The sequence below is a fragment of the Acinonyx jubatus genome, chromosome C2, assembly GCF_027475565.1.
Source record: "Acinonyx jubatus isolate Ajub_Pintada_27869175 chromosome C2, VMU_Ajub_asm_v1.0, whole genome shotgun sequence".
In the NCBI taxonomy this organism is placed as follows: domain Eukaryota; kingdom Metazoa; phylum Chordata; class Mammalia; order Carnivora; family Felidae; genus Acinonyx; species Acinonyx jubatus.
The window spans coordinates 134,784,361-134,811,598 of NC_069384.1; the positions used below are offsets into that span (position 1 = coordinate 134,784,361).

At 37.9% G+C, this 27,238-nt stretch overlaps 1 protein-coding gene and 1 pseudogene across 2 annotated transcripts; one reads left to right on the plus strand and one right to left on the minus strand.

Moving 5' to 3' along the window:
• Positions 1 to 1,298: 1,298 nt before the first annotated feature.
• On the minus strand, positions 1,299 to 16,392 carry SGO1 (shugoshin 1). Of its 2 annotated transcripts, none has more exons than XM_015079816.3 (8): positions 16,146 to 16,392; positions 13,912 to 14,060; positions 13,632 to 13,828; positions 9,475 to 9,548; positions 7,778 to 7,836; positions 6,010 to 6,822; positions 3,797 to 3,986; positions 1,299 to 3,572 (listed from the first exon to the last, which is right to left on the minus strand). In XM_015079816.3, the coding sequence occupies exons 2-8, from the start codon at positions 14,051 to 14,053 to the stop codon at positions 3,470 to 3,472; spliced, it is 1,578 nt and encodes a 525-aa protein (XP_014935302.1). In that variant the 5' UTR covers positions 14,054 to 14,060; positions 16,146 to 16,392; the 3' UTR covers positions 1,299 to 3,469. The 2 variants fall into 2 exon arrangements, with proteins under 2 accessions (XP_014935302.1, XP_014935376.1); XM_015079890.3 differs by having other exon boundaries at positions 16,030 to 16,336.
• LOC106981989 (cytochrome c oxidase assembly protein COX18, mitochondrial-like) lies at positions 15,876 to 19,067 on the plus strand (annotated as a pseudogene).
• Positions 19,068 to 27,238: the final 8,171 nt, after the last annotated feature.

Here is a 27,238-nt window from a genome sequence, read left to right on the forward strand (position 1 = left end):
ATAGTATAGAGATTTGAAAAAAAAATTTTTTTTAAATCCTTTATTTTTGAGAGAGAGAGAGAGACAGAGACAGAGCATGAGCGGGGGAGGGGCAGAGAGAGGGAGACACAGAATCCAAAGCAGGCTCCAGGCCCTGAGCTGTCAGCACAGAGCCTGACGCGGGGCTTGAACCCACGAACTGCGAGATCATGACCTGAGCCGAAGTCAGACGCTTATCCAAACGAGCCACCCAGGCGCCCCTGAAAAAAGTTTTTTAAATAATATACCATTAAATAAAACATAGAAATATGCAATTTGTAAGAAAAATGTAATTTAACTGAATAGAATCAAGAATTAGAGAACTCTTATAATCATTAAAAAAATCAAGACAAAAATTTGCCTACAAAAGCACAGGATAAAATAGTTTCAATTACAAAGTTTTACCAAATGTGAATAGGTACCATTTGTTCCAGAGAGCAAAAAAGGAAGGTTCCACTAATTTTAAGAGTGGCCTTGCTACCAAAAATGTATATGGGAAAGGATATAGGCAAATTTATGATCATAGGTATAAAAAAATTCCTAAAATATTAAGAAATCAATTCCATCCATGTCTTTTAAAAAAACTTGTGACTTACAAGAAAAGATATGGGAAAAACTTCATGACATTGGATTAGGCAATGATTTCTTAAGTATAACAATCAAAAGCAAAGAAAACAAAAGGAAAAATTGATAAATTAGACTTAATCAAAATTAAAAACTTGTCCACCAGAGGACACTCCCAACAGTAAAATGGCAACCCACATAATGGGGGAAAACATTTGCAAATCACAGATTGGATAAGGGATTAATATCTAGAATGTTTTAGGAACTCCTTTAAGATTCAACAACAAAAACATCCCAATTCAAAAATGGGAATAGGACTCGAAGAGACATTTTTCTGAAGAAGGTATATAAATGGACAATAAGCACATGAAAAGATGTTTAACATCATTAATCACTGGGGTAATGCAAGTCAATACCACAATGAGATGTCACTTCACACCCATTACGATAGGTATTCTGAAAAAAAACCCACAAGTATTAGCAAGGATATGGAAAAATTGGGATCCTTGTGCATTGCTGGTGGGAATGTAAAATGGTTCAACCACTCTGGAATACAGCATGTTGGTTCTTCAAAATATAGAATTACCATATTATCAACAATTCTGCTTCTGGATACATATCCAAAAGAATTAAAAGCAGGATCTCAAGCAGATCTTTGTACATCCATGTTCACTGCAACATTCTTTCTTTTTTTTAATGTCTATTTATTTTTGAGAGACAGAGATGTGGCATGAGTGGGGGAGGGGCAGAGAGAGAGAGGGAGACACAGAATCAGAAGCAGGCTCCAAGCTCTGAGCTGTCAGCACAGAGCCCAACGTGGGGCTCAAACTCATGAGCTGTGAGATCATGACCTGAGCTGAAGTCGGACGCTCAGCTGACTGAGCCACCCAGGCGCCCCTCAACATTATTTCTAATAGACAAAAAGTGGAAACAACCCTAATGCCCATTGATAAACAAAATGTGGTACATAGATCCAATGGAATACTACTGAGGCTTAAAAAGGAATGAAATTCTGGTATGTGTGGACATGTATGAAACATGCTATGGCATGGATAAAACATTATGTTAAATAAGCCAGATACAAAAGGGGAAATACTGTATATACTCATTTACATGAGGTACCTGGAATAGTCAATTTCATAGAGCCATAAAGTAGAATAGTGGTTACTAAGAGATGGGGTGGGGTGGAGTAAAAGGGCAGTTATTTAATGAGTACAGAGTTTCAGTTTGGGATGATGAAAAAGTTCTGGAGACGGGTAACTGATGATTGCACAGCACTGTGAATGTACATAACACTACTGAACTATACACTTAAAAATGATCAAAATGATACTATATTTTATCGCCAAACCAAAAAAAAAAAAAAGTGATTATACAGTACCATAGCTAGACAAATAAACCAATAGAAAGAAATTTCGGTGTGTGACAAAGAGAGTGGTATTCATCAGTGGGGAAAAGATAGATCAGTCAATGAATAGTGCTAAGGCAATGGGCTATTCTCATGGAAAATAAAATCAGATCCCCATTCCACAAAATGCTACACAGTTAAAGACCTAAGTGAAAAAGCAAAACAAATTGTAGAGAAAAATTTTAAGCAAAAAGGTGACAGAGGATATTAATATTTAAAATTCTTGAACATCAAAAAACATAAGGTAAAAATAAAGTAGAAAAAGAAAGCTATAGCCCATGTAAATAAAGACAAGGAATACTATCTAGAATATATAAAGAGCCCTATTCTATTAAGAAAAAGACACTCTAGTTGAAAAGTGGGCAAAATATACAATAATTTATAGAAGGAATGAGTGACCAATATTTGAATTCTCACAAGTAATTAACTCAATGAGATAATATCTCATAAGTAAAACAAAAGCCATTTCACATTCATTGGCTTAGGTAATTTTATGTCCAATAATGCCAAGTGATACTGTGTGGGGAAACTAGAACTTATAAATTGCTCATAGGAGAGTGATAACACTCCTTGTGTCAGGAGAATTGGTACAGCCACTTTAGAGAGCAGCTCCCCTTCTAGGTAGCCACTCCATGGAAACTTACTCACATGTGTGCAAGAATGCAGAATATTCACCGCAGCACTAATTTGTAATAATGGAAATAGTGGAAGCAAATTATCTCTCAAAATAGTAAGTCTAGTTTATTTATATAACTGTACGATGAAAATAATCTACATCTGCCAACATGGATAAATCTCAAAAACATTGGTGAGTTAAGTAAAAGTCAGTTGCAAAAAGGTATGTACAATATAACATTCATGTAAAATGTTAACATACAAAATGATTCTTAACAGTCTAGGGATAAACAGTAAGAATAGAGAAATATTAAAAGTATAAAAACACCAAACTTCAAATTGCCCAATAGTGCAATCACTTTCTATAGTGATGGAAATGTTCTGTATCTGCACTGACCCTACTATGGTAACGACTAAGGAACTATCCTGAAAGTCCAAACATAATAATTCGCTAACGGGTCACCGAACAGTATACACCTAGATAGCTTGGTATTTAGAGCTAGTCACTTGCCTAGTCCCAGAACCTAAGCAACCATCAGTTCATTATCTCACATTTTACTTTCGCAGAAGATACATTTTGAGTAAAATTAAAAGTTTTAGGCAGTTTAAGAAATTGGGCTTATGTCCGGTTATTTTTATTTAAAAGAAAAAATAAACCAAATTTATTAGTGGTATGAGAAAAAAGCATCACATTTGAAGTATAGTTTTGAAGACATTTTCATGATCTAGGGTTCAGTCAAAGAATATTCCATGGCAATAGTTCAACCCTTTTGTAGACTATCTTACAGATTCTCTCTTGGAGAGATAGGAGGTGTAGTAGGATGAATTTAAACAGCATCCAGAAAACACTTCACTGTATTTGCTTCATACTTTTTTTTTAGAGCTGCGTCTGGGATCCTTTTTCTGTTTGAAAATAGGAGAGTTCAAGAAACACAAATCTGTAAAAGGGTCTCCTCTTCTCAGTTTCCTAGAAGGATAAGAAGAACTCTTAGGAATAATTATAAGCATCCCAGCACCATCTTACCCTTCAATATAAAGTTATTGTGACATATGCCAGTGTTAATATTCCCACTTCAGTTTTTAATCAAAATTTGATATTTCAAATAAGACTCACTCTTGAACAAAGCTCTAAACCTTACTCCCCTCACCCCCGACATTAATCATTAAAAGTGGGTTCCCACAAATACTTACGAAATGAGTGTGGGTTCCTTATAGTTCATACTGACTGTGCACCTACGCTTTGGCAGAGACACTGCTGGGCTTTCTTTATTCTTTTTTGGAGAAAGAGAAAGTTTTCTGACTTTCAATACAGGATACAAGGGAGCATTGGTGATATCCTTCAGGCTAAAATGAGGTGAGCGGTGAGTTTTAGGTAGTGCACCTACGAAGACAACTTTTACTGAATATGGTTCCAAATTAAAAAAAAAACGAAGCAGGAACTAAAATCATATGCAATTACAGATCCTAAACATGTACAAATCCAGTATTGTATTATATAGATTTTTTTAACCCATTCATCATTTTTCCATCCCAGATAACACTGAAATATCAATTACTATAGATGTGAAGAGCTAATACAACAGGATACTAAGACTTAAAATTCTTTTTTTTTTCCCAAGACTTAAATTCCTTAAAAAAATTAAAATTCTTCTAGGATAGCTTGGGCATAATGAATTACCTTAAATCACAGAATTTCATTTTAGTTCCATCTTGCTTTGTAGAATCATCAAGGCCTCCATCTTTTTCATAACCATAATTTATCAAGTGGCTTCCTATAGTCTTAAAAAAGCTACGTAAACTCACTTTATTAAATAAATGAGAATTCTACATCATAGTCTCTGTGTAAACCAGCAGGAAGGGGATTCCCTCTGGTAAAGCTAGTATGTTAAAAAGTTACCAATGTTTTTCCTTTCATAAACATTCAAGTTATTCTACTTTGGAGCTAGATCTATATTGGGTGTCAGGTACCCAGCACACAAACAACACTGCAAGACAATTCTTCAAACAGCTCTAAAAAGCAAGTTGTTTTTCCAATACAAATGAAATTATAACTGTAAAATGACTATTTTTAGCAACCATGCTCTCCAGAGTTATCTAGGTTTCAAATACTGTCTTTTTTGTCTCCACTTACACATATTGCACTATACTAATTATTCCAACTTTTAGTTTGGAAAATATGGTTAAGCAACATCTACTCACTTGCTATATTCTGGAATATTGCTTCTCAAAATTAATGTATCTACAAATCCCCCAGGGATTTGTGAAAAAGATGCAGATTCTGATTCAAGGGTATGGCCTGAGATTCTGAATTTTTAAGAAGTTTCAAGGTAATGGTGATGCTGATGATCTGGGGATAAAATTCTGAGTAATACTATCTTAGAGTGTAATTTTTTTCTTTTAAAAACTTATTATGTAAAATTTCAAGTATACACAAATATGGAGACAACAATATAATGAACCCCCAGTTACCCAGCTTCAGTAATTATCAACATTTTGCCAATCTTGATTTACATTAACATTATTATAGCATATTTAAAAAAACAAAACATGGTTGCATACTACCACTGCCTAACTTTGGGAAGTCATTTAAATTTTTTAGGCTTTCAGTTTTCTTATAAACAATATAAGGATGTTGATGCCTACACTTTATTTATTTATTATTTTGTTTTACACCTGCACTTTATAAAGTTATCCTGAGGATCAGATGTTTTGGGAATGCTACAACCTGACCACATATATTAGTTTTACCACAATAACAATTTCCCAGATGAGAATCTTTGTGGGCAGATGCAGGCTGTTATCATCAACTTTTGAACCATGCTACTTTTGATTTATAAAAGCAAGATTTTCTAAGCCACAGTTTTTAGATGTCTTACAAATGTCTTACAAAAAACTAAGCCCAATAACTGAGGGAAAAGTTTGGCTTAGTGTTTGGCCACCTTTCACTAACTAGAACGAATCAATTTAAAATCGTGGTTCCTGTCAAACTGAATATGAAGCAAAGCCATTAAAATGATAGGTCACTGGATTCAAATTTGATTTCATTTTCAAAGACCTGTGTCAGGTGAGTGTATAAAAGATATTTTAATTCAACCTAACTCCACCAAAAAGTTTTTCTTACTTTGGAAGTCTTCATTTACTGAAGTTAAAAATACTTTCTCCATAACAAGTAGTATTGTTCTTAAAGAAGATTTAAATTAGCTTAAAGTAGGTCATAGCCATACAATTGTGATTTCCACCCCCAACCCGCCATTGTTTAAACAGACTGTAACTACCCCCAAAGAGACAGATGGCAAGTCTCTAACCTCCCCCAGAGAAACAGATGGTAAGTATAGCCTATAAGCATCAGGAATGATCATTTATTATAAACATTAAAAATGCAGGCGAACAAGTAGATCACTTACTGATAGGAGTTGTTATAAGCTTAGTGCCCTCTATCTCTTTTTCAGCCCTGTGTTTTAGCGCTCTTTTAGGTCTCGGCCTGCTGACTGGGCTCCCAGCTGGTTCACTGGAGAGACCTTGACTGTACTTGCAAGTGGGCAAATAGAGGTCATCAGAGTCATCTCCTGAACCACTTGATTCACAGACGCTCACTTCAGGTTCATTGGTGTTTTCTCCTCTGTTAGAATCATTGTTAATTTTTTGTCGGAAAGGAGTGAGATGAATTCCCTCTTCCAAATTAAAATTGTAGGCATCACTGGAAGTGACAGATTCATCCAACTTTTCTTTGGAGACAGTTTTTTTATTTTCACTTTTGCTCGCTTTATACTTTGATACAGATTTTGATTTTTTCCTTCTGTTACCTTTTCTTTTCTCTTCTCCTTTTCTTCCTTGTGCACCTCTGCGCTTATTTTTAGTTTGTTCAGGTTTATACTCTAAGATGTCTTCTTTTGTTTTAGTGGATCTTTCTGGGTCAATCAGCTTTGGTGATAAGTTAATTTGATCATTATTCCATTGACAAACATTTTGTTCCACGTTTTCAGGTAAGTGCATATTTACTACTGGGTCTACACATCTAATTCTTTCCAATTCAAAGGAGTGCTCTGAGAAATGACTGATTTCAAAATCATCCAAGGTATTGAACTGACATAGATTATTAAAATGTTTCTTTAAACTGCGACGGACAGATACAGTTCTAGGTAAGACATTATCAGTAGATTTATCATCATCTGAATTCAAACCAAATCCCAGTCTGTCTTGAGAAATAGGTATTTGCTCTGAAAATTTAAAAGATAAATGAGAAAAAAATAGTTTAACTTTATGGAAATTTTAAATTCAGTAATCTTAGAACTCAAAATTAAAAATGAAATAAATGAAAGGTCAGTTTGTAGTTCCGCATTTGCTATAAGCAAATAAAAATCTGGGGAACTTAGTACTACCATCTAATTTATTTGGCAATGATCAATCGATGGGTTCTATCTGACTTGTGAAAGAATCTTACATAACATCCAAACATGTTCTAACTGGGGGTTTTCTGTGTCCCTAGTTTAAAGAAAAAGTAGTTGGCTATATGTATCTATGTGTATAGGATTCAGTGGGAGAGAACCTCATATTCTAAAGTAAAGTAAAGTAAGACCAGTACACTGAGAAAGTGGGAGCTAAGATGTTCTTTGAAATCCCAGTAAAACTGCAATAATTACAAAGCCTTTCAGGTAAGAAATATAGTAAGCATTTTTAGGGAAAGGTTCTGCTTATTCAAATGCCATCCCTTCTTCAAAGCATTGAGAACAGGGACACGCCAATTTAGAAATGGAAAGAATGGCATAGCTTTGGAGGTCGGCTTTCAGTTAAATGCTAGCTCTTACCTTTTGGGCTACTTTTTGTGTGATACTTTACTTCTTTGAGTATATATAAAATGGGACCAACTGTACCTATATTCTAAGGTTGTTGTGAGGGTTAAGTGAGATAATGTAAAATGGCTAACACAGCTTGGCAAATAGTAGGGCTCAGTAAACTGCAGCCAGTTATAGCTGATAGCTGATAACAAAATAAATAGATATGTTTTTAAACTGTTATATTCTGTGTAAAATAAACAGATTTGCTTTGAGCAGAAGAATGCCAGATGAGCATACTTAAAAAGTTAAAAAAAAAAATTAGAGAAATTTAATTATGTTACTTGTTCTCAAAGATCTCATCTTGCCCTTAGTATTTTTACATTTTCACTTGAATTACCTTCTATTTGGAATGATTCTCCTTGTCCTGGAAGGTGAGCTTCCTGAAGAGGAACTTGTCTAGCCAAAGAAAAACAGAAATTTATTTAAGAATTATGTAACAAAAAGAAATTTAAGATTTTCTTAAGTTTTTCTCTTAGTATCATTTCATAATTCTATTCTAAATTTGCTAAGTATCAAAGAAAACAAAAAACCTTTCTGCTGATTATATGGAGCCTCGTTTGTTATAAGTGACATTCAACTCCACTGGAGGAACTACCTTATCTATTTGGACACTTACTCCTGATGACATGCCATAACTCGTAATTCCATTTACCTGGAGAAACAGCCAATCAAAACTGACTTCTATATTACAGAAATGCAATTTGATTACTCAACTCTTTAGCAGCCTATTTCATCATTAGCTGACCTGTGATTTTTTTTATTTTTTTTTAATTTTTTTGTAGCACAGGTTTTTATGGTGCCTAACTACTGACCCCTCTGAAGTTAATACTATTTATTTTCTTTAAAAATCTTGTCCCCCCTCTGGCTCATGAAACAATTTTCTTTATGCTTTAATACTATTACTGGCTGTTTCATTCTAATTATAATTTTATTCTTTATTTCCTATAGAGAATTTTCCCTCTAGACATCAAATTATAAATACAGGTTTAGGTAATAGAGTTATGGTAACTAATTAATAACAATTTCAGGAATCTTATAAACATTCAATTACCCCATTTTACTTTTTGACCATTACATAAATATTTTGTCAGGTGTTAACAGTTCAACAGCTTTTAAACTATTCGTGATTAAAAATATGGGGGCAGAAACTGTCTTTGTGATTACTTTTGTGAAGAGAAGGGCGTAGACTTGAAAGGGATATGAGGAGATGGTTTATAGCAGTTCTTAATTAGGGATAATCATATCCCCTCAGCAGATACATGGCACTGTCTGGAGACATTTTTGGTTGTCTTAACTGGGGGAAGGAAGTGGCATTGGCATTTAGTGGTAGAGGCCAAGGATGCTGCTAAATATCCCAAAATGCTTAGGATAGCCCTCCACAACAAAGAATGATCTGGCCTGAAATGTCAATAATGCTGAAACTGAGAAAGCCCAGCTAGAGGGACAGCAGTGCTCTATATCATAATTGAGATTTTGGTTCCACAGGTGTATACATTAGTCAAACTCATTGAACTGTATAATTAAGATCTGCACACTTCACTGTATGTAATTATATCTCAATAGTTCATAAACAAAGTGTACTTGATCCAAGAGAAGGGGAAGAGGGTATATGGGGTCTGACTGTATTTAGGAATGAATTGGATTAGCAAGACAGGGTGATAGCTGTGCTAAATGTGATGTTTTATTATATCTCATTTCTAAACCAATTTGTAGCACTGGCAAAATACCGTCATTTGAATAAACAATCCTTCTTAGAATAAAAACATGATATCACAAAAATATAACTGAAGGAATTCAATTATATTTAAATAGCTAGCTTAATCCTAACATCAAAAAGGTAAATATAAGAAAGTTTTGGCTTAGCTACATGTAACAGAATATCAACATATCAAATTTTTTAAAATGCATTTTTAGTAGAGAAACATCAGACTCCAAACACAAGAATCAATACGATGCAAATTTTCTTTCATAAATGTGTCAGAGAATTAAATCTTTTTTGACATTAGTAATCATAATAATGAATTTGATACCAACGGTAAATCCTTCATAAATAAATCCCCGGAGTTGTCACTACTGGTGGCCATTCCAAAGGGACATACTTCTTGGTTCTGTTAATACATGAAAACAAAGAAAACACTGGTACAACTGAAATATTCATAACAAAACATTCATTTATCGAACAATAAAAATGTACCAACAGTCTACTATGGTGCCAGGCCCTGTTCTAGGAACCAAGTCTCTAGCAGCTAAAAAATATATTTAAGTCCAACTCTCTTAAAGCTTACATTCTAGTGTAGGGAGAGAAAAATTTTTAATGAAAGGCAAGAGATACATAATTTCAGATAGTGATAAAGTGCTATGAAGGAAATACTCAAGAGTTGAAGTGACAGAGAGTGATTAAGGTTGGAGGTTCCCTTAGACCTTCATCTGAAATCTAAAGAATGCAAAGGAGCCAGCCACTGAAAAGAGGAGGGAAAGAAAAAGTGGTGGAAACAACAAATACAAAAGTCATGATGTAGGAAAAGCTTTGCTGTGTTTAGAAAAGAAAGGCCACTGTGGCTGGACATTTATGAATTCTCTCATAGTGAGAACAGGAGGGGATGTGTACTCAGAGACCAGGTAACACGGCGCCTTGGGAGTCAGGAGTTTGGATTTTAGTCCAAGTGTGATACGAAGTTACTTAATCGTTAAGCAGGGAAGTGAAATGACTTAAGTTTTAAAAAGATCAGTCTGACCACTATGTGGAACATGGATTGAAAGGGGCCAAGAGAAGAAGGAGTTAGGAAGTCATTGTAGTAAATCTAGCAAGACGTGTATCAGCTAGGACTCGAGTCCCATAGCTACAGAGGTGAAGCCCAGCAGAAGGTGTTGAGAGAACAAAGATGCTGAAATTGAATCGGCGTGCAAGTGGGGACAGTGAGGGAGAGGGAAGCCTCTTTGGTTTGGACTTGAGCAAATGGTAGGTTGTTTTATGAGATGAATAAGACAGACAGACAAAGGCCGAAGTACACAGTATCTCTGGGAGAGGGAAAATAGAGTTGTTCTTTGTACAAAATGTTTGAGATCCTTGGGGCACCTGGGTGACTCAGTCGGTTAAGCATCCGACTTCACCTAAGGTCATGATCTTGCAGTTCATGAGTTTGAGCCCCGCGTTGGGCTCTGTGCTGACAGCTCGGAGCCTGGAGCTTGTTTCAGGTTCTGTGTCTCCCACTCTCTCTGCCCCTTTCCTGTTCATGCTCTGTCTCTCAAAAATAAATAAACGTTAAAAAAAATGTTTAAGATCCTTTCTAAATATTTCAGTGGATAAATCAAGTAGTAGTCGTGTGTGTGTGTGTGTGTGTGTGTGTGTGTGTGTGTGTGTGTGTGTTGAGCTATAAATTTGGAAGTCCCCAACAGAGTATTTAAAGCATGGGAAGGGGTAAGATAAGATGGATCTAGGACAATTGACATTTGAAACTAAAGAAGAAGTGAGCAAATGAGACAGACATGTAACAGTCAGAAAGGCAGGACAACTACAAAGTATGGTAGTAGGAAAGCTAGGAGATTATAAAGTATGTTACTACATAAAGGTCAAGAAGAAAGAGAGGTGGCCACTAAATTTGGTAATATGGGAGTTGTGGGGACCTTGGCACAGTGACCATAGAATGATGGGGATAAAAGCCAGACAAGAGGGAGTTCAAATGGAAATAGAAGCTGAGGAAGTGAAAACAGTAAGTGCACTGTTTGTCTCTGCGAAAGTTCTGCTGTGAAGGGAAGCAGAGAAATGAGGAGGTAGAGGGATATGAAATCAGGAGAGGTTTCATTTATTTTCTTTTCCTCTTAAGGCAAAAGATGCTAAAGCACATCTGTATGACAGCTAGAATGAGTCAGTCAAGAGGCAAATCCGTTGAAAGAGCGCAAACTTTCAGGACCAAAGTGCTTGAGGGCAAGAGAAAAGGGGAATGTGATGCACAGGGAAAGGCTTGGCCTTTGCTAGGAGCAGAGACACTTCTCCCACTGTGACAGGAGGGAAGACAGAGAACACACTGCAGATACGGGCAGATTTGTCGATTTGTATTAGGAAGGTAAGAGTTCTGGACTGATTCCTTCGAAGTCACTCTAATTCAGTTCAGTTGTTTCTTGAAATTTGATGCGCATATAATATGCTGATGTTATGATAGATTAAAACTGTTCAAGAGAAACAAAACAACTAGAAATTTAATCCTGTTAAAAGTTTTAAATTTATTTTCAATATAGCTCATGTTCTAAATTTAAGTAGTGGTATTACTGAAGGTAAATAAAGGAGAATATTTAACTACAGAATAATATAATTTAGTAACAACTTACTAAAAAGATCTATTATAAAATTTAGGAAACAAAAGGCTATTAGAAATTACTTTATGATTAATCCTTATAAACCAAGTTAACTAGTGGTAGGCAAAAAAACCCCATTCTTCTTATTAAAGCATTTTAAGTTTCTCCATTACTGATTAATTGACTTGATAAACATGTAAGCACAAGTATAGAATGATGGTTGAGGAGTGACACATGTAGCAAATGTAGGGCAGAAAACAAACTCTGATGTTTTAAATGCTAAGAACACTTTTGCCCAGCAACTAATGTTTTTGTTTTTTTTAAGTTTATTTATTTATTTTCAGAGTAAGACAGAGAAGGAGAGAGGGAGAGGAAGGAAGGGAGGAAGGGAGGGAGGGGGGGAGGGAGGGAGGGAGGGAGAGAGAGAGAGAGAGAGAAAATCCCATGCTGGCTACCCACTGTCAGCGCAGAGCCCGACATGGGGCTCGATCCCACAAACTGTGAGATCATGACCTGAGCTGAAATCAAGAGTCAGATGCTTGACTGACTGAGCCACTCAGGCGCCCCAGCTAATAATATGTTTTAATAAATACTCAGAAAGCATTGATAAATGTCCAAAGGCCTGCAATAACAGATTTTTTCCCCCATTGTTTTTGTGATTGTCTCATTGGGTATTCATTTCTCACTATTTTATATATGATTTCACCAAAAACTTTGGAAAGGGAAAAGGAACATTCAAATGTCTTTGGAGGGATTTTTTTTTTTTCTTACTAGTTGACTGAACAAGGAAAAGAAAAAAATTAGGAAAGATTATATTCTGAAGGGGAAAAAAATGCCAAAAAACCAAAAAGTTTTAAATAATCTAACCCTCACATAAAGGAAAATTATATCAAATCTTTTATAGCCAATTCTCTGCTATACCGTATATGTATATATTGCATATATGTATGTGTATGTACATTCTGTATATCATACACAGAAAAAATATGGAATCACTTTCATCACTGACTCTTGCTGTCAGTGGAGAGGTGACTTTAATTCCCTTCCCGAGTCTTTACCCTCCCCCTAATCGCTATGGTCTGGCTTTCTTCTCTGGTTTCCTGGCCTAAGTGCCAACACAACTGTCTTCACTGGCACAGCAAACAGATGGCCACCCAGGAAAAAAGTAAACTTGTTTCTGTCAACACCTGACACGCACCACTGCTTTCTCTCTCTCTGCCCCAAGTAGTTTTCCTGGGAAGAGGAAAGGAGAACCTGGCTCATCATTTCTCTCTTCTTGGGATCAATGTGCAGTGGGACACCAAAAATATCAAGCTTTCTCCACATCTGTTATATTTTGGCTGACCCTTCCATGTAACCTTGAATACAACAGAATAAGAGTAAAATATAAACAGCAAAATGTTTAGGATAGTTCTTGTTTGGGAATTAACGTATACCTTTCCTTATTTAACCAACTAGTGGGTAAAAAGGACTCTCCAAAAAACACTTAAATGCCCCCTCTCCCAAATTAAGGCAGTTCTTATAAGACCTCACTAGGTATAACACAACTACATAGAAAAGCTAAGATTTATAGCACTGATTAAAACTTTTGGACTAGTCCGCTTCAACTATGACTTTTAGACCTTTAGCTGAGTTGCCCTATATTTGACTCACTTAGCTGAAAGGTTGAAAGGACCAGCAGTGCAAAAGGCTAAACTATTTCTTCTGTACCTTGTCTTGCTACCTGCTTTCAGAACCAAGTTATACAAGCACAAGCCTCAATCATGTATGTTTTGATCAATTCACTAATAACAGAGCTATCGGTCAGTAATGAATTTATATAACATAATTGATCTAAACTGCCAATTCACTGATTTCACATTTTTTCCTAAGAAATTCAACGTTTGTAATGAAAATACCTGAGTAGTTTCTCCGGTTTGTTGTGAAGCCAGTTTTTCTTTCAATGAATGTAGCTGACATGTGAGGTAGTAACATTCTTTTCTCAGTTGTAAGATGATATCTTGGGCTTCTCTCACTTTGGATTTTTCATTTTCCAAAGCTAAAGCTAACATTCTGTTGTTGTCTTGGTAGTTTTTTAACAGTGTAGAAGTGTTGGCTGAAAGAGGATAAATTTTTTTTATTATGTATTAAATATAAACTTAAAAAGCGACGCAAAAGGACAACATGAAAATCTCTTACTGATTATTTGGCATGGAGCAGCTATGAAAGACTTTCGTTTGCCGATCTCTGCCAAATTTTTACTCCTTTTCTCTTTCATTCGTTTCTTTATGTCTTCAAGACTATCTTGAAAGGACTTTTTAAGGCACCTTTCCTTGGCCATCTTCTGCCTAGGAATTTAAAACAGTAAAAAGTATTTAATTTTTCTAAGAGATAATATCAAATATAAAACAAGATTGAAAACACAGGTTGTTCATAAAGAATGGATTAAATAGACTTAGTAACTGTAGAATCAGCTTAAAGAAGCTGGCTAACCTGGTAATAACTTAGATTTTGCAGCTTTTAAACCTCATTAACATTTTGGCATAATGTTATAATCCTCAGGTACTTTACAGGGAAAATTAATAAATATGCATTTCAACCCAAAGACTCTGTAATATGCCACTTATTTATTCCTTAACAAATACCCACTGGGGGCTTGCTATATACCAGGCATTATGGGAAATACTTAATGTTATATTTTGATGTTATTATTATTTATGTTTCCTACAGACAATGTTTATGACCCGCATTTAGTGTTTACTAGACTCACAGCATTAGTTCAGAGGTAATCTTGTATGTGGGCTTTGTTTTCCAGTTCTTCTCTACATTATTAATTTATCACATTAGGTCACTGGATAGAATTAATCAAGACACAGTTATTCTTCCACACTCTTTTAACCCAATGCTTAAGATTTGCACACACTCCCAAGACACTCGAGGTAATCCTCAGAGGTTGAAACTATGTAGCACTATATACAATCTTAATAGGTTATTATAACAATTATAGAACTAGAAAGAGCAGGAACTGAGGCAGAGCAACATGCCAGTTTTCTCAAAGTTATTTTTAAAACTCAGGTCTGTTAGCTCTTAGTAAATCATGAGAATAGCAAACAAGACATTAAATAACAGTTGTTCTACATACAGTTGAAAGTAGTAAAACAAGCAGTGACAGTGAAATATGCTACTGAATATATTAACACATAAATATATTTAAATCCTTCAGTGCTGCAAATCAGATTTGCTTAAATATTCTGCTACTAAGCGTATCGAACTACTTTTCATGAACATCTTTTACCCTAGATTGCACTTTGCAGATCACAAAATTGCAAGAAATAATTCCTGTTTCCTACAACCATACTTACAATTTTCACTACAAAAGATACCTTCATCTGCTCTAAGCTAGTCAAATAATTTTGCTGGAACCTTACGTTTTCTTGAGTATTTTCTCCAGCCCGTATTTATTTTCCTCTATGCACTGTCTGGGGTGTTCAATGTAGAACTCATTTGTTATTTTCTCTTTGACAATGTAGATACAACACATACTGGGATGTTTCCAGTAGAGCTAACACAACTCTTTTTTTTTTAAAGCACTAACGTTAAGTGGGTTGTATAAAAACAGCGTATCACAATGGGAGTTTTTAAAGTTCGAACAGATGTTTGAAAAGTCACCCAGATTAAGCAAATGATCAAGTTAGTTTAACAACGTACCTAAAATATTTTCGTTATTACCTTTAATTAACTTAAAATCACAAAAGAAAACTGCCGTATAAGAAGTTTCCTATCTAGGCCGAAGTACAGGGGGTGTGGTGGAGAGAACGAATGGAAACAGGTCACAGGGCGGGAAGGGTCAGTGTCTAGAGCATTCGGGTAAGGGGTCTGGATTCAGAAGAACCTGGAATATCTATCTGATCTCCGTCATAATGCTTCCATCATTCCTGCTGCTGAGGCAGCCAGGTACGACACTGACCAGTGCTAGCTTCTCCAGGCAAACCGAAGAAGCAACACAGGACGTCAAGGGCATAGGGCTGCACAAAGAACAGCTGCCAGTTTGTGTGCCCTCACGTCAAGCCGGGCTTTAACTACTAATGCTTTTACAGATCACGGAATCTACAAAATTCTGCAAGGCAGGAGGTTCGTGTCCCCATTTACTTAACAAGAGGAAAATGGAGCCTCAGGAAGCGCAAGTCGAGTGGACGAACAGAGAAAGTGTCGGGGTCAGACCGACTCCACAGCCCGAGCTTTTGGCCACCGAACTTAGAACGACAGAGAGACCCCTGAGGGCAGACGAACAGGGACCACGACACCCCAGTTCCACACCTGGAAACCCCGCGGCTTTCTCTTTCACGGAGGGGCTCGGGGAAAGTCGGGGGCGGGGGGTGTTGCCGGAAGAGGGCCGGGAGATCTTCCTCCCACAGGTACGTCCAAAACAGTACCTTGGCCACCACTTCTGCCGCAGCTGTCGCCCTCCTTACATTCCAAGGTTTCGCGAAGCTGTCTGGCCGGCGTAGCCTGTGCTCCGGCCCCTCCAGGTTTAGGCCCCGTCCCCAGTCGCCCGCCGGCTAACGCCACCACATTCGAAATTCGCCGCCGCGCTCACCCATTGGCTGACTGGCAGGAGGTCACGTGAGGCGACTGCGCTGCCAGGAGTCCCGCCTCACCGGGCTGCGTCACGTGACTCACTCCGAGCATCCACATCCGGGTATCTACCGTGCCCCCTCCTGAGGGGGCGGAGTCATTAGGGAGCGCCTTGACCTGTCGGTACGTTTCTGCCCGGAGTCATTGGCTTTTTGGGTTGGATCGGCTGTGATATCTCTAAGGGTGGGTATTTTAGGGCGTTCAAAAGCTTCCTGTTTCTTTAGTCTTACAGTTTCCCGTCTTTGGGATTGCACTCGAGGGCTCCCTCTTGTGAGAAGAATTTCCTTGATTGTCTGCCCGCCGAAGCGGTCGGCCGGCTGCACAGAGGCATCTTGTAGGGAACATTAAAACCAAAATAGGAAACAAATTTTGGATGAACAGGATTAGGGAAGTTGCAGATATCTGAAATATTCAGCCCCAGGTTCTTTGTCTGGCTACCTCTGGCTCTTTAACCCTCGGGAAATGGCACTAGCACACGTAAAGCTACTGATCCAGAAGTCTGGGAAATTTTCCTTATTGATATTTTATTCTCCCTTAGCCTTTCCACGTCCCGTCAATCACTGAGTCCTGTCAATTCTACCTTTTAGGTATTTTTCACGTCCAAACCCCACTATTTTCCATACCCCAATCCAGCCAAATACCTAACCTTAACTGTGAACTGTACCAGTACCTACTCTGATCGCGGACTCCACTCCCTTATGTTATTCATAGAATGATGGTTTGACAAAGCAAATATGATTGAATATGAAACTCTTAAATAGCTCCTCACTGCATTTAAGATAGAGTTCAAACTCCTAAAGGTATTTGGTCATTGAAGAACCTCATGGTTCTATGTTCCACCTCTTCTGAATTTTCTTTCATTTCCTTGTAATTCATCTTGCTGCTTTTGCCCATGCTGTTTTGTTGGTCAAGAACAGTCTTTCTTCTCTCTGAGACCAGTTAGTCTTACTCATGCTGCAGGTCATTGTAGAGGTGAATTCTTCCAGAAAGCCTTATCTGTTCCCAAAGCCTCCTTAATAGTCCGATTTGTACATCCTTAGTGCTATGCATGCACTTTTCCTTTGGTACCCCTTGTGGCATTGACTTGTCACTCATTGCCTGTTTATTCAACTTGCATAAGGGTAGAACTATACATGCCTGCTTATAGTTGAATATTCAGCCTCTAATTAGCAATTTGCAGTTAGTAAACATTGGGACAATAAAAGAATAAGTAAATGAAACCTAAGCAATTGTTTTCAATTTAGATATTCAACTCATCATAAAGAATTTTTTTTTTTTTTTTTTACAGAACATTTACCTCCTTCCCTTGTCTAACCCTCACTTCACGCCTTTCTGGCTTGAGTGGAAGAGATGAGAATATCTGTCTTTAGCCAACAACTTGGTCTCCAGGTGTTATGAGCCACATCACCTCCACTAGTCCTTAGTTTTCTACTCTGGGCAGTGTGGCTTACAGGTGCAGAAGCATCAAGAAGAAAGGTCAACCCAGACATGTTTTGCCGGCTTTGGCGGTAGGTGGCTGCACTGCAACTTGGGGCCAGGGGCCTGCCTCTTGCGCCAACCTCCACGGTGCCATTAATCACTCTGCTCTGCGGGTGTGGGTTGGTGGCGTGAGTCTTGGCAGTTGGCTCCGGCAGTGGCCACGGCCCTGGCAGCTGGGGCGAGGACCTGGCCACATCAGCACTGGTACAGACGCAGAGCAGGTGCTACTCCGCACGCACACTGCCACAGGTCTGCCCTAGTGGTCCCGTGTTGTCGTAACCACCGAGGTCCTGCTGGGCGTGGTCTAGACCCCCTCTCCCCCGCCCCTACTACCGCACCGTAACTGGCACTACGTCCTGGCCAAGGTGGAAAATTTGCAGCCAGAAATAAAAAGCATTGCAAGGCATCTCAACCAAGAAGGTGCAGTTAGTGCAGGTCAGTTGAGGTGGTCCAAAAGAGTTGCCAGGCCAACTTACCTAAAGAATACGGGGGGGGGCTTGTTTCAAGAGCTATATGTTCGGGATAACTGCCACCCTCTCAAAGCCTCTGTGTTGGTCTGGATTCGGTTTCCAATGTGGATCTTCATGTCTGTTGCTCTTTGGAATTTTAGCACAGGGGCAACACATTCAGATGTAGGTTTTTCTATTCAGGAACAGTTACCTGCTAGTGGGGTCCTGTGGTTTCCTGACCTCCCTGCACTGGATTCCTCTTGGATTCTGCTTATCTCTGTTGGTGTTATCAGTTTATTAATAGTGGAGATTTTTGCTCTGCAAAAAATTGGAATGACTCCTTTTCAGATGTATATTATGTGCTTTGTTCATGTGGTATCAGTGTTGATGATTCCAGTTGCTGCAACAGTACCTTCATCAATTGTCCTCTACTGCTTATGTTCCAGATTCATGGGCCTTTCACAGAATTTGTTGTTGCATTCTCCTAGGTTTTTGCCAACTTTGCCAAATACCGTTGACCAAGTCAGATTCAGACACGCCTTGTAAGGACCTCTTTGCCACCTTTTATGCTAAGTTTATTTCAAGAGAATGACATGCTTTCCAGGAATTTTGAAACGATTCCAAGTGCCACTATCTAATATATTTAGGTTTAGAAATTCAGATGTGATTTAATTTGTCTTTATTTAAAATCATGAATTGTGGGGGCACCTGGGTGGCTCAGTTGGTTAAGCGTCTGACTTCGGCTCCGGTCACGATCTCGCGGTCCCTGAGTTCGAGCCCCGCGTCGGGCTCTGTGCTCACCGCTCAGAGCCTGGAGCCTTTCTGATTCTGTGTCTCCCTCTCTCTCTGACCCTCCCCATTCATGCTCTGTCTCTCTCTGTCTCAAAAATAAATAAATGTTAAAAAACAAAAAATAAAAATAAAAAAAATAAAATCATGAATTGTGTGAAGTACTGTGGGTTAAATTATAATCCAAATATATTTGACAAATCTTTTAAGTGCTAGAAATGTATGTTTAATTGCATCCTAAAAATACAAAAGTGAATCAAAGTGTCTAGTTCTGTTTATAAAATTATAATTTCCTAGAGGTGCCAGAACTTTGGAAAACAGGGTTAGATGCTGAATGATGCCAGATTATACTGACCAATCTCATACTTTGAAGTTTTATCAAGTAAGAGAATCCAGTGAGGTGATTCTTAAAATTTTTGAGGTGTGGAGGATCATAGACCCATTTGTACATCTATTAAAGCTCTAGTTTTCTTTTCAGAAAAATCCTAGGACTCACAACATGGGGGCCTTTTCTGATGACTCCCTTCATCCACCCTACGGCTTTCTGGTAATTCCTGGTTGAGAATTGTTATTCTAATGGAACACATATTCTAATGGATTATGAGTTAATATGTGACTTGAGATAAGAATGGACTAGGGGCGCCTGGGTGGCTCAGTCGCAAGCGTCCAACTTCGGCTCAGGTCACGATCTCGCGGTCTGTGAGTTCGAGCCCCGCGTCGGGCTCTGGGCTGATGGCTCGGAGCCTGGAGCCTGCTTCCCATTCTGTGTCTCCCTCTCTCTCTGCCCCGCCCCCATCCATGCTCTGTCTCTGTCTCAAAAATAAATAAACGTTAAAAAAAAAAAATTTAAAAAAAGAATGGACTGGAGATACATGCAGTAGAGTAGTCCATGGAAGAAAGTACCTAATATGGTAGGGGATGTTGCCTTTCAACCCTCCTCTGAAAGAATACAAAATGGGTACATTCTAGGCTGAAGAAGTCTAGAATAGAATACAGCACTATGTACCGCTACAGCCCAAAGTGGAAAATCTTAAGCATTGTTTGTTTAGTCGAAGGAAGAAAACTGGAAGGGCAACTGCCTCTTACAGAGGTGATTTTATAAGCTTCTTTACTTGGAAGGATTAAGTACCCAAAGGGTTTAAACTAGGGTAGATGTTTAATATAGGAAACAATAACAGGTAATATAAGTTGTGGATCCAGTTGTTTGCTTGTTTGAATTGAAAAGATGATAAAACTAATTGCGGTTGGGATATTTATGAATATGTTTGACAGTCATTGGAGAAGATTAAAGAGAAGAAGAAAAAAGGGTTAGAGATTTTTAAAAAAATTTTATTGCTTGAGGCCAGAGGGTATGAATTGGAAAGTGAGAGCAGGGCTGCTTCATGAGCACGCGACCTATGCTCAGAAAGGCCTTGCACTCGGTGTAATGCTCTGCTTTTGCCATCTTGAAGTGCTTAATAATTTATTTTTGCACTTGTGACTTGTAAGTGAAGTCTGATGAGACAATGGAACAGGCACGTGAACAAATGAGATAATGTGCACTTTGTCCATTTGTGTCTCTTGCTGCCCCAATTGCCATATCGTCATCAGGATGCCCACTAAATGGCTTCTGTGACACACTTTATACTTGGGGCTCCATGCTCAGTAGGGCTTCATCCTGGTATAGTGCTCTGCTGTCATCTTGAAATTCTTAACAATTAAAAAAAATTTTTAATTCTAGTATAGTTAACATACAGTGTTATATTAGTTTTGGGTATACAGTATGGCAATTGAACAATTCTATATATTACTTAGGGCTCATCATGATAAGCATACTTTTTTTTTTAATTTTTTTTTTTTTTTTTGAGAAAGAGTGAGTGCGTGTGCATATGCCAGCTTTGGAGGTGGGGAGGGCAGAGAGGGGGGGACAGAGGATCTGAAGTGGGCTGTGTGCTGACAGCCTAGAGAGCCCAATGGGGACTCAGACTCCCAAACCGCAAGATCATGACCTGAGCAGAAGTCAGACTTTTAACCGACAGCCACCCAGGAGCTGGATAAATGTACTCTTAATCCCCTTCACTCATTTCACCCATATCCCCACCCACCTCCCCTCTGGCAACCATCAGTTCGCTCTCTATAATGTAGAGTCTGTTTCTTGGTTTCTCTTTTTCTTTGTTTGTTTGTTTTGTTTGTTTTGTTTCTTAAATTCCACATAGGAGTGAAATCATATGGTATTTGTCTTTCTCTGACTGGCTTATTTCACTTAGCATTACACTCTCTAGATCCTCCCATGTTGATGCAGATGGCAAGATTTCATTCTTTGCTCATGGCCGAGTAATATTACACACACACACACACACACACACACACACACACAAGTCTTCTTTATCCATTCATCTATAGATGGACACTTGGATTGCTTCCATAATTTGGCTGTTGTAAATAATGCTGCAATAATCATGGGGATGCATATATCTTTTCAAATAAGTGTTTTTGTATTCTTGGGGACTTACTGGATCATATGGTAGTTCTATTTTTAATTTTTTGAGGAATCTCTATACTGTTTTCCACAGTGGCTACGCCAGTTTCCCTTCCCACTAACAGTGCACAGGGGTTCCATTTTCTCCACATCCTTTTTCTTTTTTTTAATGCTTTTATTTATTTTTGAGAGAGAGAGAGACAGAGACAGAGAACAAGTGGGGGAGGAGCAGAGAGACAGGGAGACACAGAATTTGAAGCAGGCTCCAGGCTCTGAGCTGTCAGCACAGAGCCTGACGTTGGGCTGGAACCCATGAATCGTAAGATCATGACCCGAACCGAAGTCAGATGCTTAACCAACTGAGCCACCCAGGTGCCCCTCTCCACATCCTTGCCAAGACTTGTTGTTTCTTGAGTTTTAGACATTAGCTCTCTGACAGGTATAAGGTGATATCTCATTGTGGTTTTGATTTTTACTTCCCTGATAATGAATGATGTTGAACATTTTTTATTGTGTTTGTTGACCATCTATGTGTCTTTGGAGAAATGTCTATTCATGCCTTCTGCCCATGGTTTAATTGTGTTATTATTCTTATTCTTATTTTGGTATTGAATTGTATAAGTTCTTTTTTTTTTATCAGTAATTTTTATTTATTTATTTTTATTTTTTTTTTAATATATGAAATTTATTGTCAAATTGGTTTCCATACAACACCCAGTGCTCATCCCAAAAGGTGCCCTCCTCAATACCCATCACCCACCCTCCCCTCCCTCCCACCCCCATCAACCCTCAGTTTGTTCTCAGTTTTTAACAGTCTCTTATGCTTTGGCTCTCTCCCACTCTAACCTCTTTTTTTTTTTTTTCCTTCCCCTCCCCCATGGGTTTCTGTTAAGTTTCTCAGGATCCACATAAGAATGAAACCATATAGTATCTGTCTTTCTCTGTATGGCTTATTTCACTTAGCATCACACTCTCCAGTTCCATCCACATTGCTACAAAAGGCCATATTTCATTTTTTCTCATTGCCACGTAGTATTCCATTGTGTATATAAACCACATCTTCTTTATCCATTCATCAGTTGATGGACATTTAGGCTCTTTCCATAATTTGGCTATTGTTGAGAGTGCTGCTATAAACATTGGGGTACAAGTGCCCCTATGCATCAGTACTCCTGTATCCCTTGGGTAAATTCCTAGCAGTGCTATTGCTGGGTCATAGGGTAGGTCTATTTTTAATTTTCTGAGGAACCTCCACACTGTTTTCTAGAGCGGCTGCACCAATTTGCATTCCCACCAACAGTGCAAGAGGGTTCCCGTTTCTCCACATCCTCTCCAGCATCTATAGTCTCCTGATTTGTTCATTTTGGCCACTCTGACTGGCGTGAGGTGATATCTGAGTGTGGTTTTGATTTGTATTTCCCTGATAAGGAGCGACGTTGAACATCTTTTCATGTGCCTGTTGGCCATCCGGATGTCTTCTTTAGAGAAGTGTCTATTCATGTTTTCTGCCCATTTCTTCACTGGGTTATTTGTTTTTCGGGTGTGGAGTTTGGTGAGCTCTTTATAGATTTTGGATACTAGCCCTTTGTCCGACATGTCATTTGCAAATATCTTTTCCCATTCCATTGGTTGCCTTTTAGTTTTGTTGATTGTTTCCTTTGCTGTGCAGAAGCTTTTTATCTTCATAAGGTCCCAGTAATTCACTTTTGCTTTTAATTCCCTTGCCTTTGGGGATGTGTCGAGTAAGAGATTGCTATGGCTGAGGTCAGAGAGGTCTTTTCCTGCTTTCTCCTCTAAGGTTTTGATGGTTTCCTGTCTCACATTCGGGTCCTTTATCCATTTTGAGTTTATTTTTGTGAATGGTGTGAGAAAGTGGTCTAGTTTCAACCTTCTGCATGTTGCTGTCCAGTTCTCCCAGCACCATTTGTTAGAGACTGTCTTTTTTCCATTGGATGTTCTTTTCTGCTTTGTCAAAGATGAGTTGGCCATACGTTTGTGGGTCTAGTTCTGGGGTTTCTATTCTATTCCATTGGTCTATGTGTCTGTTTTTGTGCCATATAAGTTCTTTATATATTTTGGATAGTAACCCTTTATCTGATATGCCATTTGTAAATATCTTGTCCCATTCAGTAAGCTGTCTTTTAGTTTTGTTGACTGTTTCCTTCACTGTGCAGAAGCTTTGTATTTTGATGTAGTCCCAATAGTATATTTTTGCTTTTCTTTTCCTTGCCTCAGGAGACCTATCCAAATTTTTAAAAACTGATTCCAAGGGAATTTCAGGGAGCTTGGGGTTTGGGTGGGGAGATGATTTAGGTTGGAGCCATGGGGGAGGGAAAGAAGGAGTGGGGACTTTTTTTTTTTAATTTTATTTGTTTTGAGAGAGAGAGAGAGCGTGGGTGAGGGGCATAGAGAGAGAATCCCAAGCAGGCTGCGCACTGTCAGTGCAGAGCCCAATGAGGGGGTTGAATGCACTAACTGTGAGATCATGACCTGAGCTGAAATCACGAGTTGGACACTCAACCAACTGAGCCATACAGGCACCCCTGTTGCTACGGCTCCTGTCAGAGAAATTATTGCCTATGTTCTCTTGTAGGATTTTTATGGTTTCAGGTCTCATGTTTAGGTCCTTAATCAATTTTATTTTATTTATTTTAAAAAAATTAAAAATAATAATAATAAAAAATAAAAAAAATTTTTTTTGAAGTTTTATTTATTTTTGAGAGAGAGAGTGAGTTGGGGAGAGGCAGAGAGAGAGGGAGACACAGAATCCGAAGCAGGCTCCAGGCTCTGAGCTGTCAGCACAGAGCTGATGTGGGGCTCGAACTCACAGACTGTGAGATCATGATCTGAGCCGAAGTCAGACGCTTAACCAACTGAGCCATCCAGGTGCCCCTAGATCCTTAATCAATTTTAGCTTATATTTGTGTATGGTGTAAGAAAGTGGTACAGTTTTCATTCTTTTGAATATAGCTGTCCACTTTTCCTAACATCATTTGTTGAAGAGACTTTTTTTTCCCATTGCATATTCTTGACTCCTTTGTCAAAGATTAATTAACCATATTATAGTGGGGTTATTTCTTGGCTATTTCTTTGTTTGAAATTCTTAACGATTTTATCTTTGAACTAAATTCACTTTGGGTCTCACTGAACTTCCATGCTTCTTAGCCGAAAGAGACTTTTAAAAACGTAATCTGAGATTGCTTCTTATCAGGCAGTTTTAAGAATAACTAAAGTTAATTATATGGAGCCAATGAAGCCCCTTGGATATTAGCAAATCTTTAACTGAAATATCATATTTTAAAACATGCATAAAATCACTGTTCTTGCTGCACTTGTGTAAATAACCAGGCCAAATTTAATGAGACTAGACCTTTTTCACAAACAAATCAGTGTTACCAAAATTGTCTTTGGTAAAAATAGAGTGGCTACAGACAGAAAAATTGTGTTTTAGTAGAGAACTGTAGTATGCCCATTACAGATCTAGTCCTGTTCATTGTCTTTGAGGTTTTGTTATTAACCTGTAAGCTGTATTGAACACAGAATGGCAATGGTGTCTATGAAACATGACTGAAGAACATTACTATTTTCTAACAACTTACACTAAAAATGATGATATAGAAGGAAAAAGATAGGACAAGCCAAAATTCTTTTTCTTTTCAGTCCATCTCATTAGTGGAAGGTAGAAAATGTTGGTAGAATGTGCACATTTAAAGAACTAAAAACAGTTCAGTGAGTCTTGTGCAGCTTTTCTACTGTTCTGGTAAGAATGAAATACATATGCATGCAAGAGCTCTGAGATATGAATGATGTGATTTTGGTGATTGTGCACATTCAAGTTAAATGTTTGCATCTAAAACTAGCATTGTATGATATAAAGATGAATGGTACAATTCATGCTAATGTTTGAAATTTAAAATTTGCTTTTACTGAGAATGACTTTAAATGTCAGATGAATAAAACACAATGATGAATTGAGAGAGATATGGAAGAAAGGGAAAAACTTTATATTTTTGTATCTTTCCTGGCACATTTGTCTTGCATTTTGAAGAAGGGCCTCACACATTTTCATTTTGCATTGGCCCACACAAATTATGTAGCTGGCCTTCAGCAGGTCTTCAAGGTTCTGACTTTGGAAGGTACCTTGTCCCTTCTCATCTTGAGAATGATCAAACTTTAGATTGAGTCTGTTTTATAGGGCCTTGAAGAATAGAAATGGCTGAGCTTGGGGTCTCTGATCCACCAAAGAGACAAAATATCACCAGAGTAGAAGTATAGATAACTTTTGTACATTTCAGAGTGGCTTAGTTCTTCTTTTTCTAGGTCCTTGATGTGTAAAGTTAATTATTTAAGATCTTTCTTCTTTTCATGATGAATCAAACTAGCTCACTATGACTCCACAATGTGTAAAGTTAATTCTTTAAGATCTTTCTTCTTTTCTTCCCCTTTTACAATTATTTTTAAGTTTTATTTATTTATTTTTGAGAGAGGGAGAGCATGAGCAGGGTAGAGGTAGAAAGGGAGGTAGAGAGAGGATCCCAAGCACGCTCCATCCTGTCAGCGTGGAGCCTGATGTGGCTCAAACCCACGAAGCATAAGATCATGCCCTGGGCTGAAATCAAGAATTGGTCACTTAACCGACTGAGCCACTCAGGCGCTCCTTCCCTTTTTAAAATGCAGACATTTATTGCCACAAACTTTCCTCTTAGCACTGCTTTTGTTGAGTCCCATAAATTTTGGTATGTTGTATTTCCATTATTGTGTGTTTCAAGATGTTTTTTGATCTCCTTTTTTTTAAAAAAATTTTTTTTCTATTTTTAAGTAATCTTTACACCCAACATGGGACTCTGATTTACAATCCCAATATCAAAGGTCACATGCTCTACCAACTGAGCCAGCCAGGTGCCCTGATTTCCCTTTTGAGTTCATTTTTGACCCATTGGTTGTTTAGGAGTGCGTTGTTTAATTTTTACATATTTGTGAATTTTCCAGTTTTCCTCCTATTAGTGATTTCTAGTTTCATACCATTGTGGTTGGAGAAGATACAGGGTATGACTTAAGTCTTTGTAAATTTGCTAAGACTTGATATGTGATCTAAGAAATGATGTATTCTGGAGAATGTTCCATATGTGCTTGAGAAGAATGAGTGTTATGCTATTGGATAGAATGTTCTGTATATGTCTATTAGGTCCATCTGGTCTAAAGTGTGGTTGAAGTCCCATGTTTCCTTATTGATTTTCTATCTGGATTATTATCTTTTGTTGAAAGTGTGGCATAAAATTCCCCTCCTATTTTTGTATTGTTGCCTATTGCTCCCTTTAATGTATTAGTATTTGCTGAATATATTTAGGTATTCCAATATTGGATATATTTACAAGTATTATGTCCTCTTAATGAATTGACATCTTTCCATTATATAATGACCTTTTTATCTCGTTATAGTTTTTGCTTACAGTCTATTTTGTCTGAATTAAGTATAGCTACTTCATTTGGTTTCTGTTTGTGTGGAAAATATTTTTCTATCCCTTTACTTTGTCACATATGCAAATTCCACCTTCTTAAAATATGTTTAATGGGATAATGATTGGTTAGAATTATCTAGAGCTTCTTGATTTTTGTTTTCATTAATGTTGTTATACTTGTAAAAATCCATGGTAGGAGCACACTTAAAACAATTTGAGGGGTGCCTGGGTGGTCATGATAGCACAGTTCATGAGTT

Excerpts from the sequence above, each read along its gene's own strand:
- SGO1 (XM_015079816.3), bottom strand. The coding sequence starts at position 14,053 with ATGGCCAAGGAAAGGTGCCTTAAAAAGTCCTTTCAAGATAGTCTTGAA. Across the intron at positions 9,549-13,631 it reads AAACCGGAGAAACTACTCAG|AACCAAGAAGTATGTCCCTT; the intron begins GTATTTTCATTA and ends ATGTATTAACAG. Across the intron at positions 7,837-9,474 it reads TTATTTATGAAGGATTTACC|ACAAGTTCCTCTTCAGGAAG; the intron begins GTTGGTATCAAA and ends TTCTTTGGCTAG.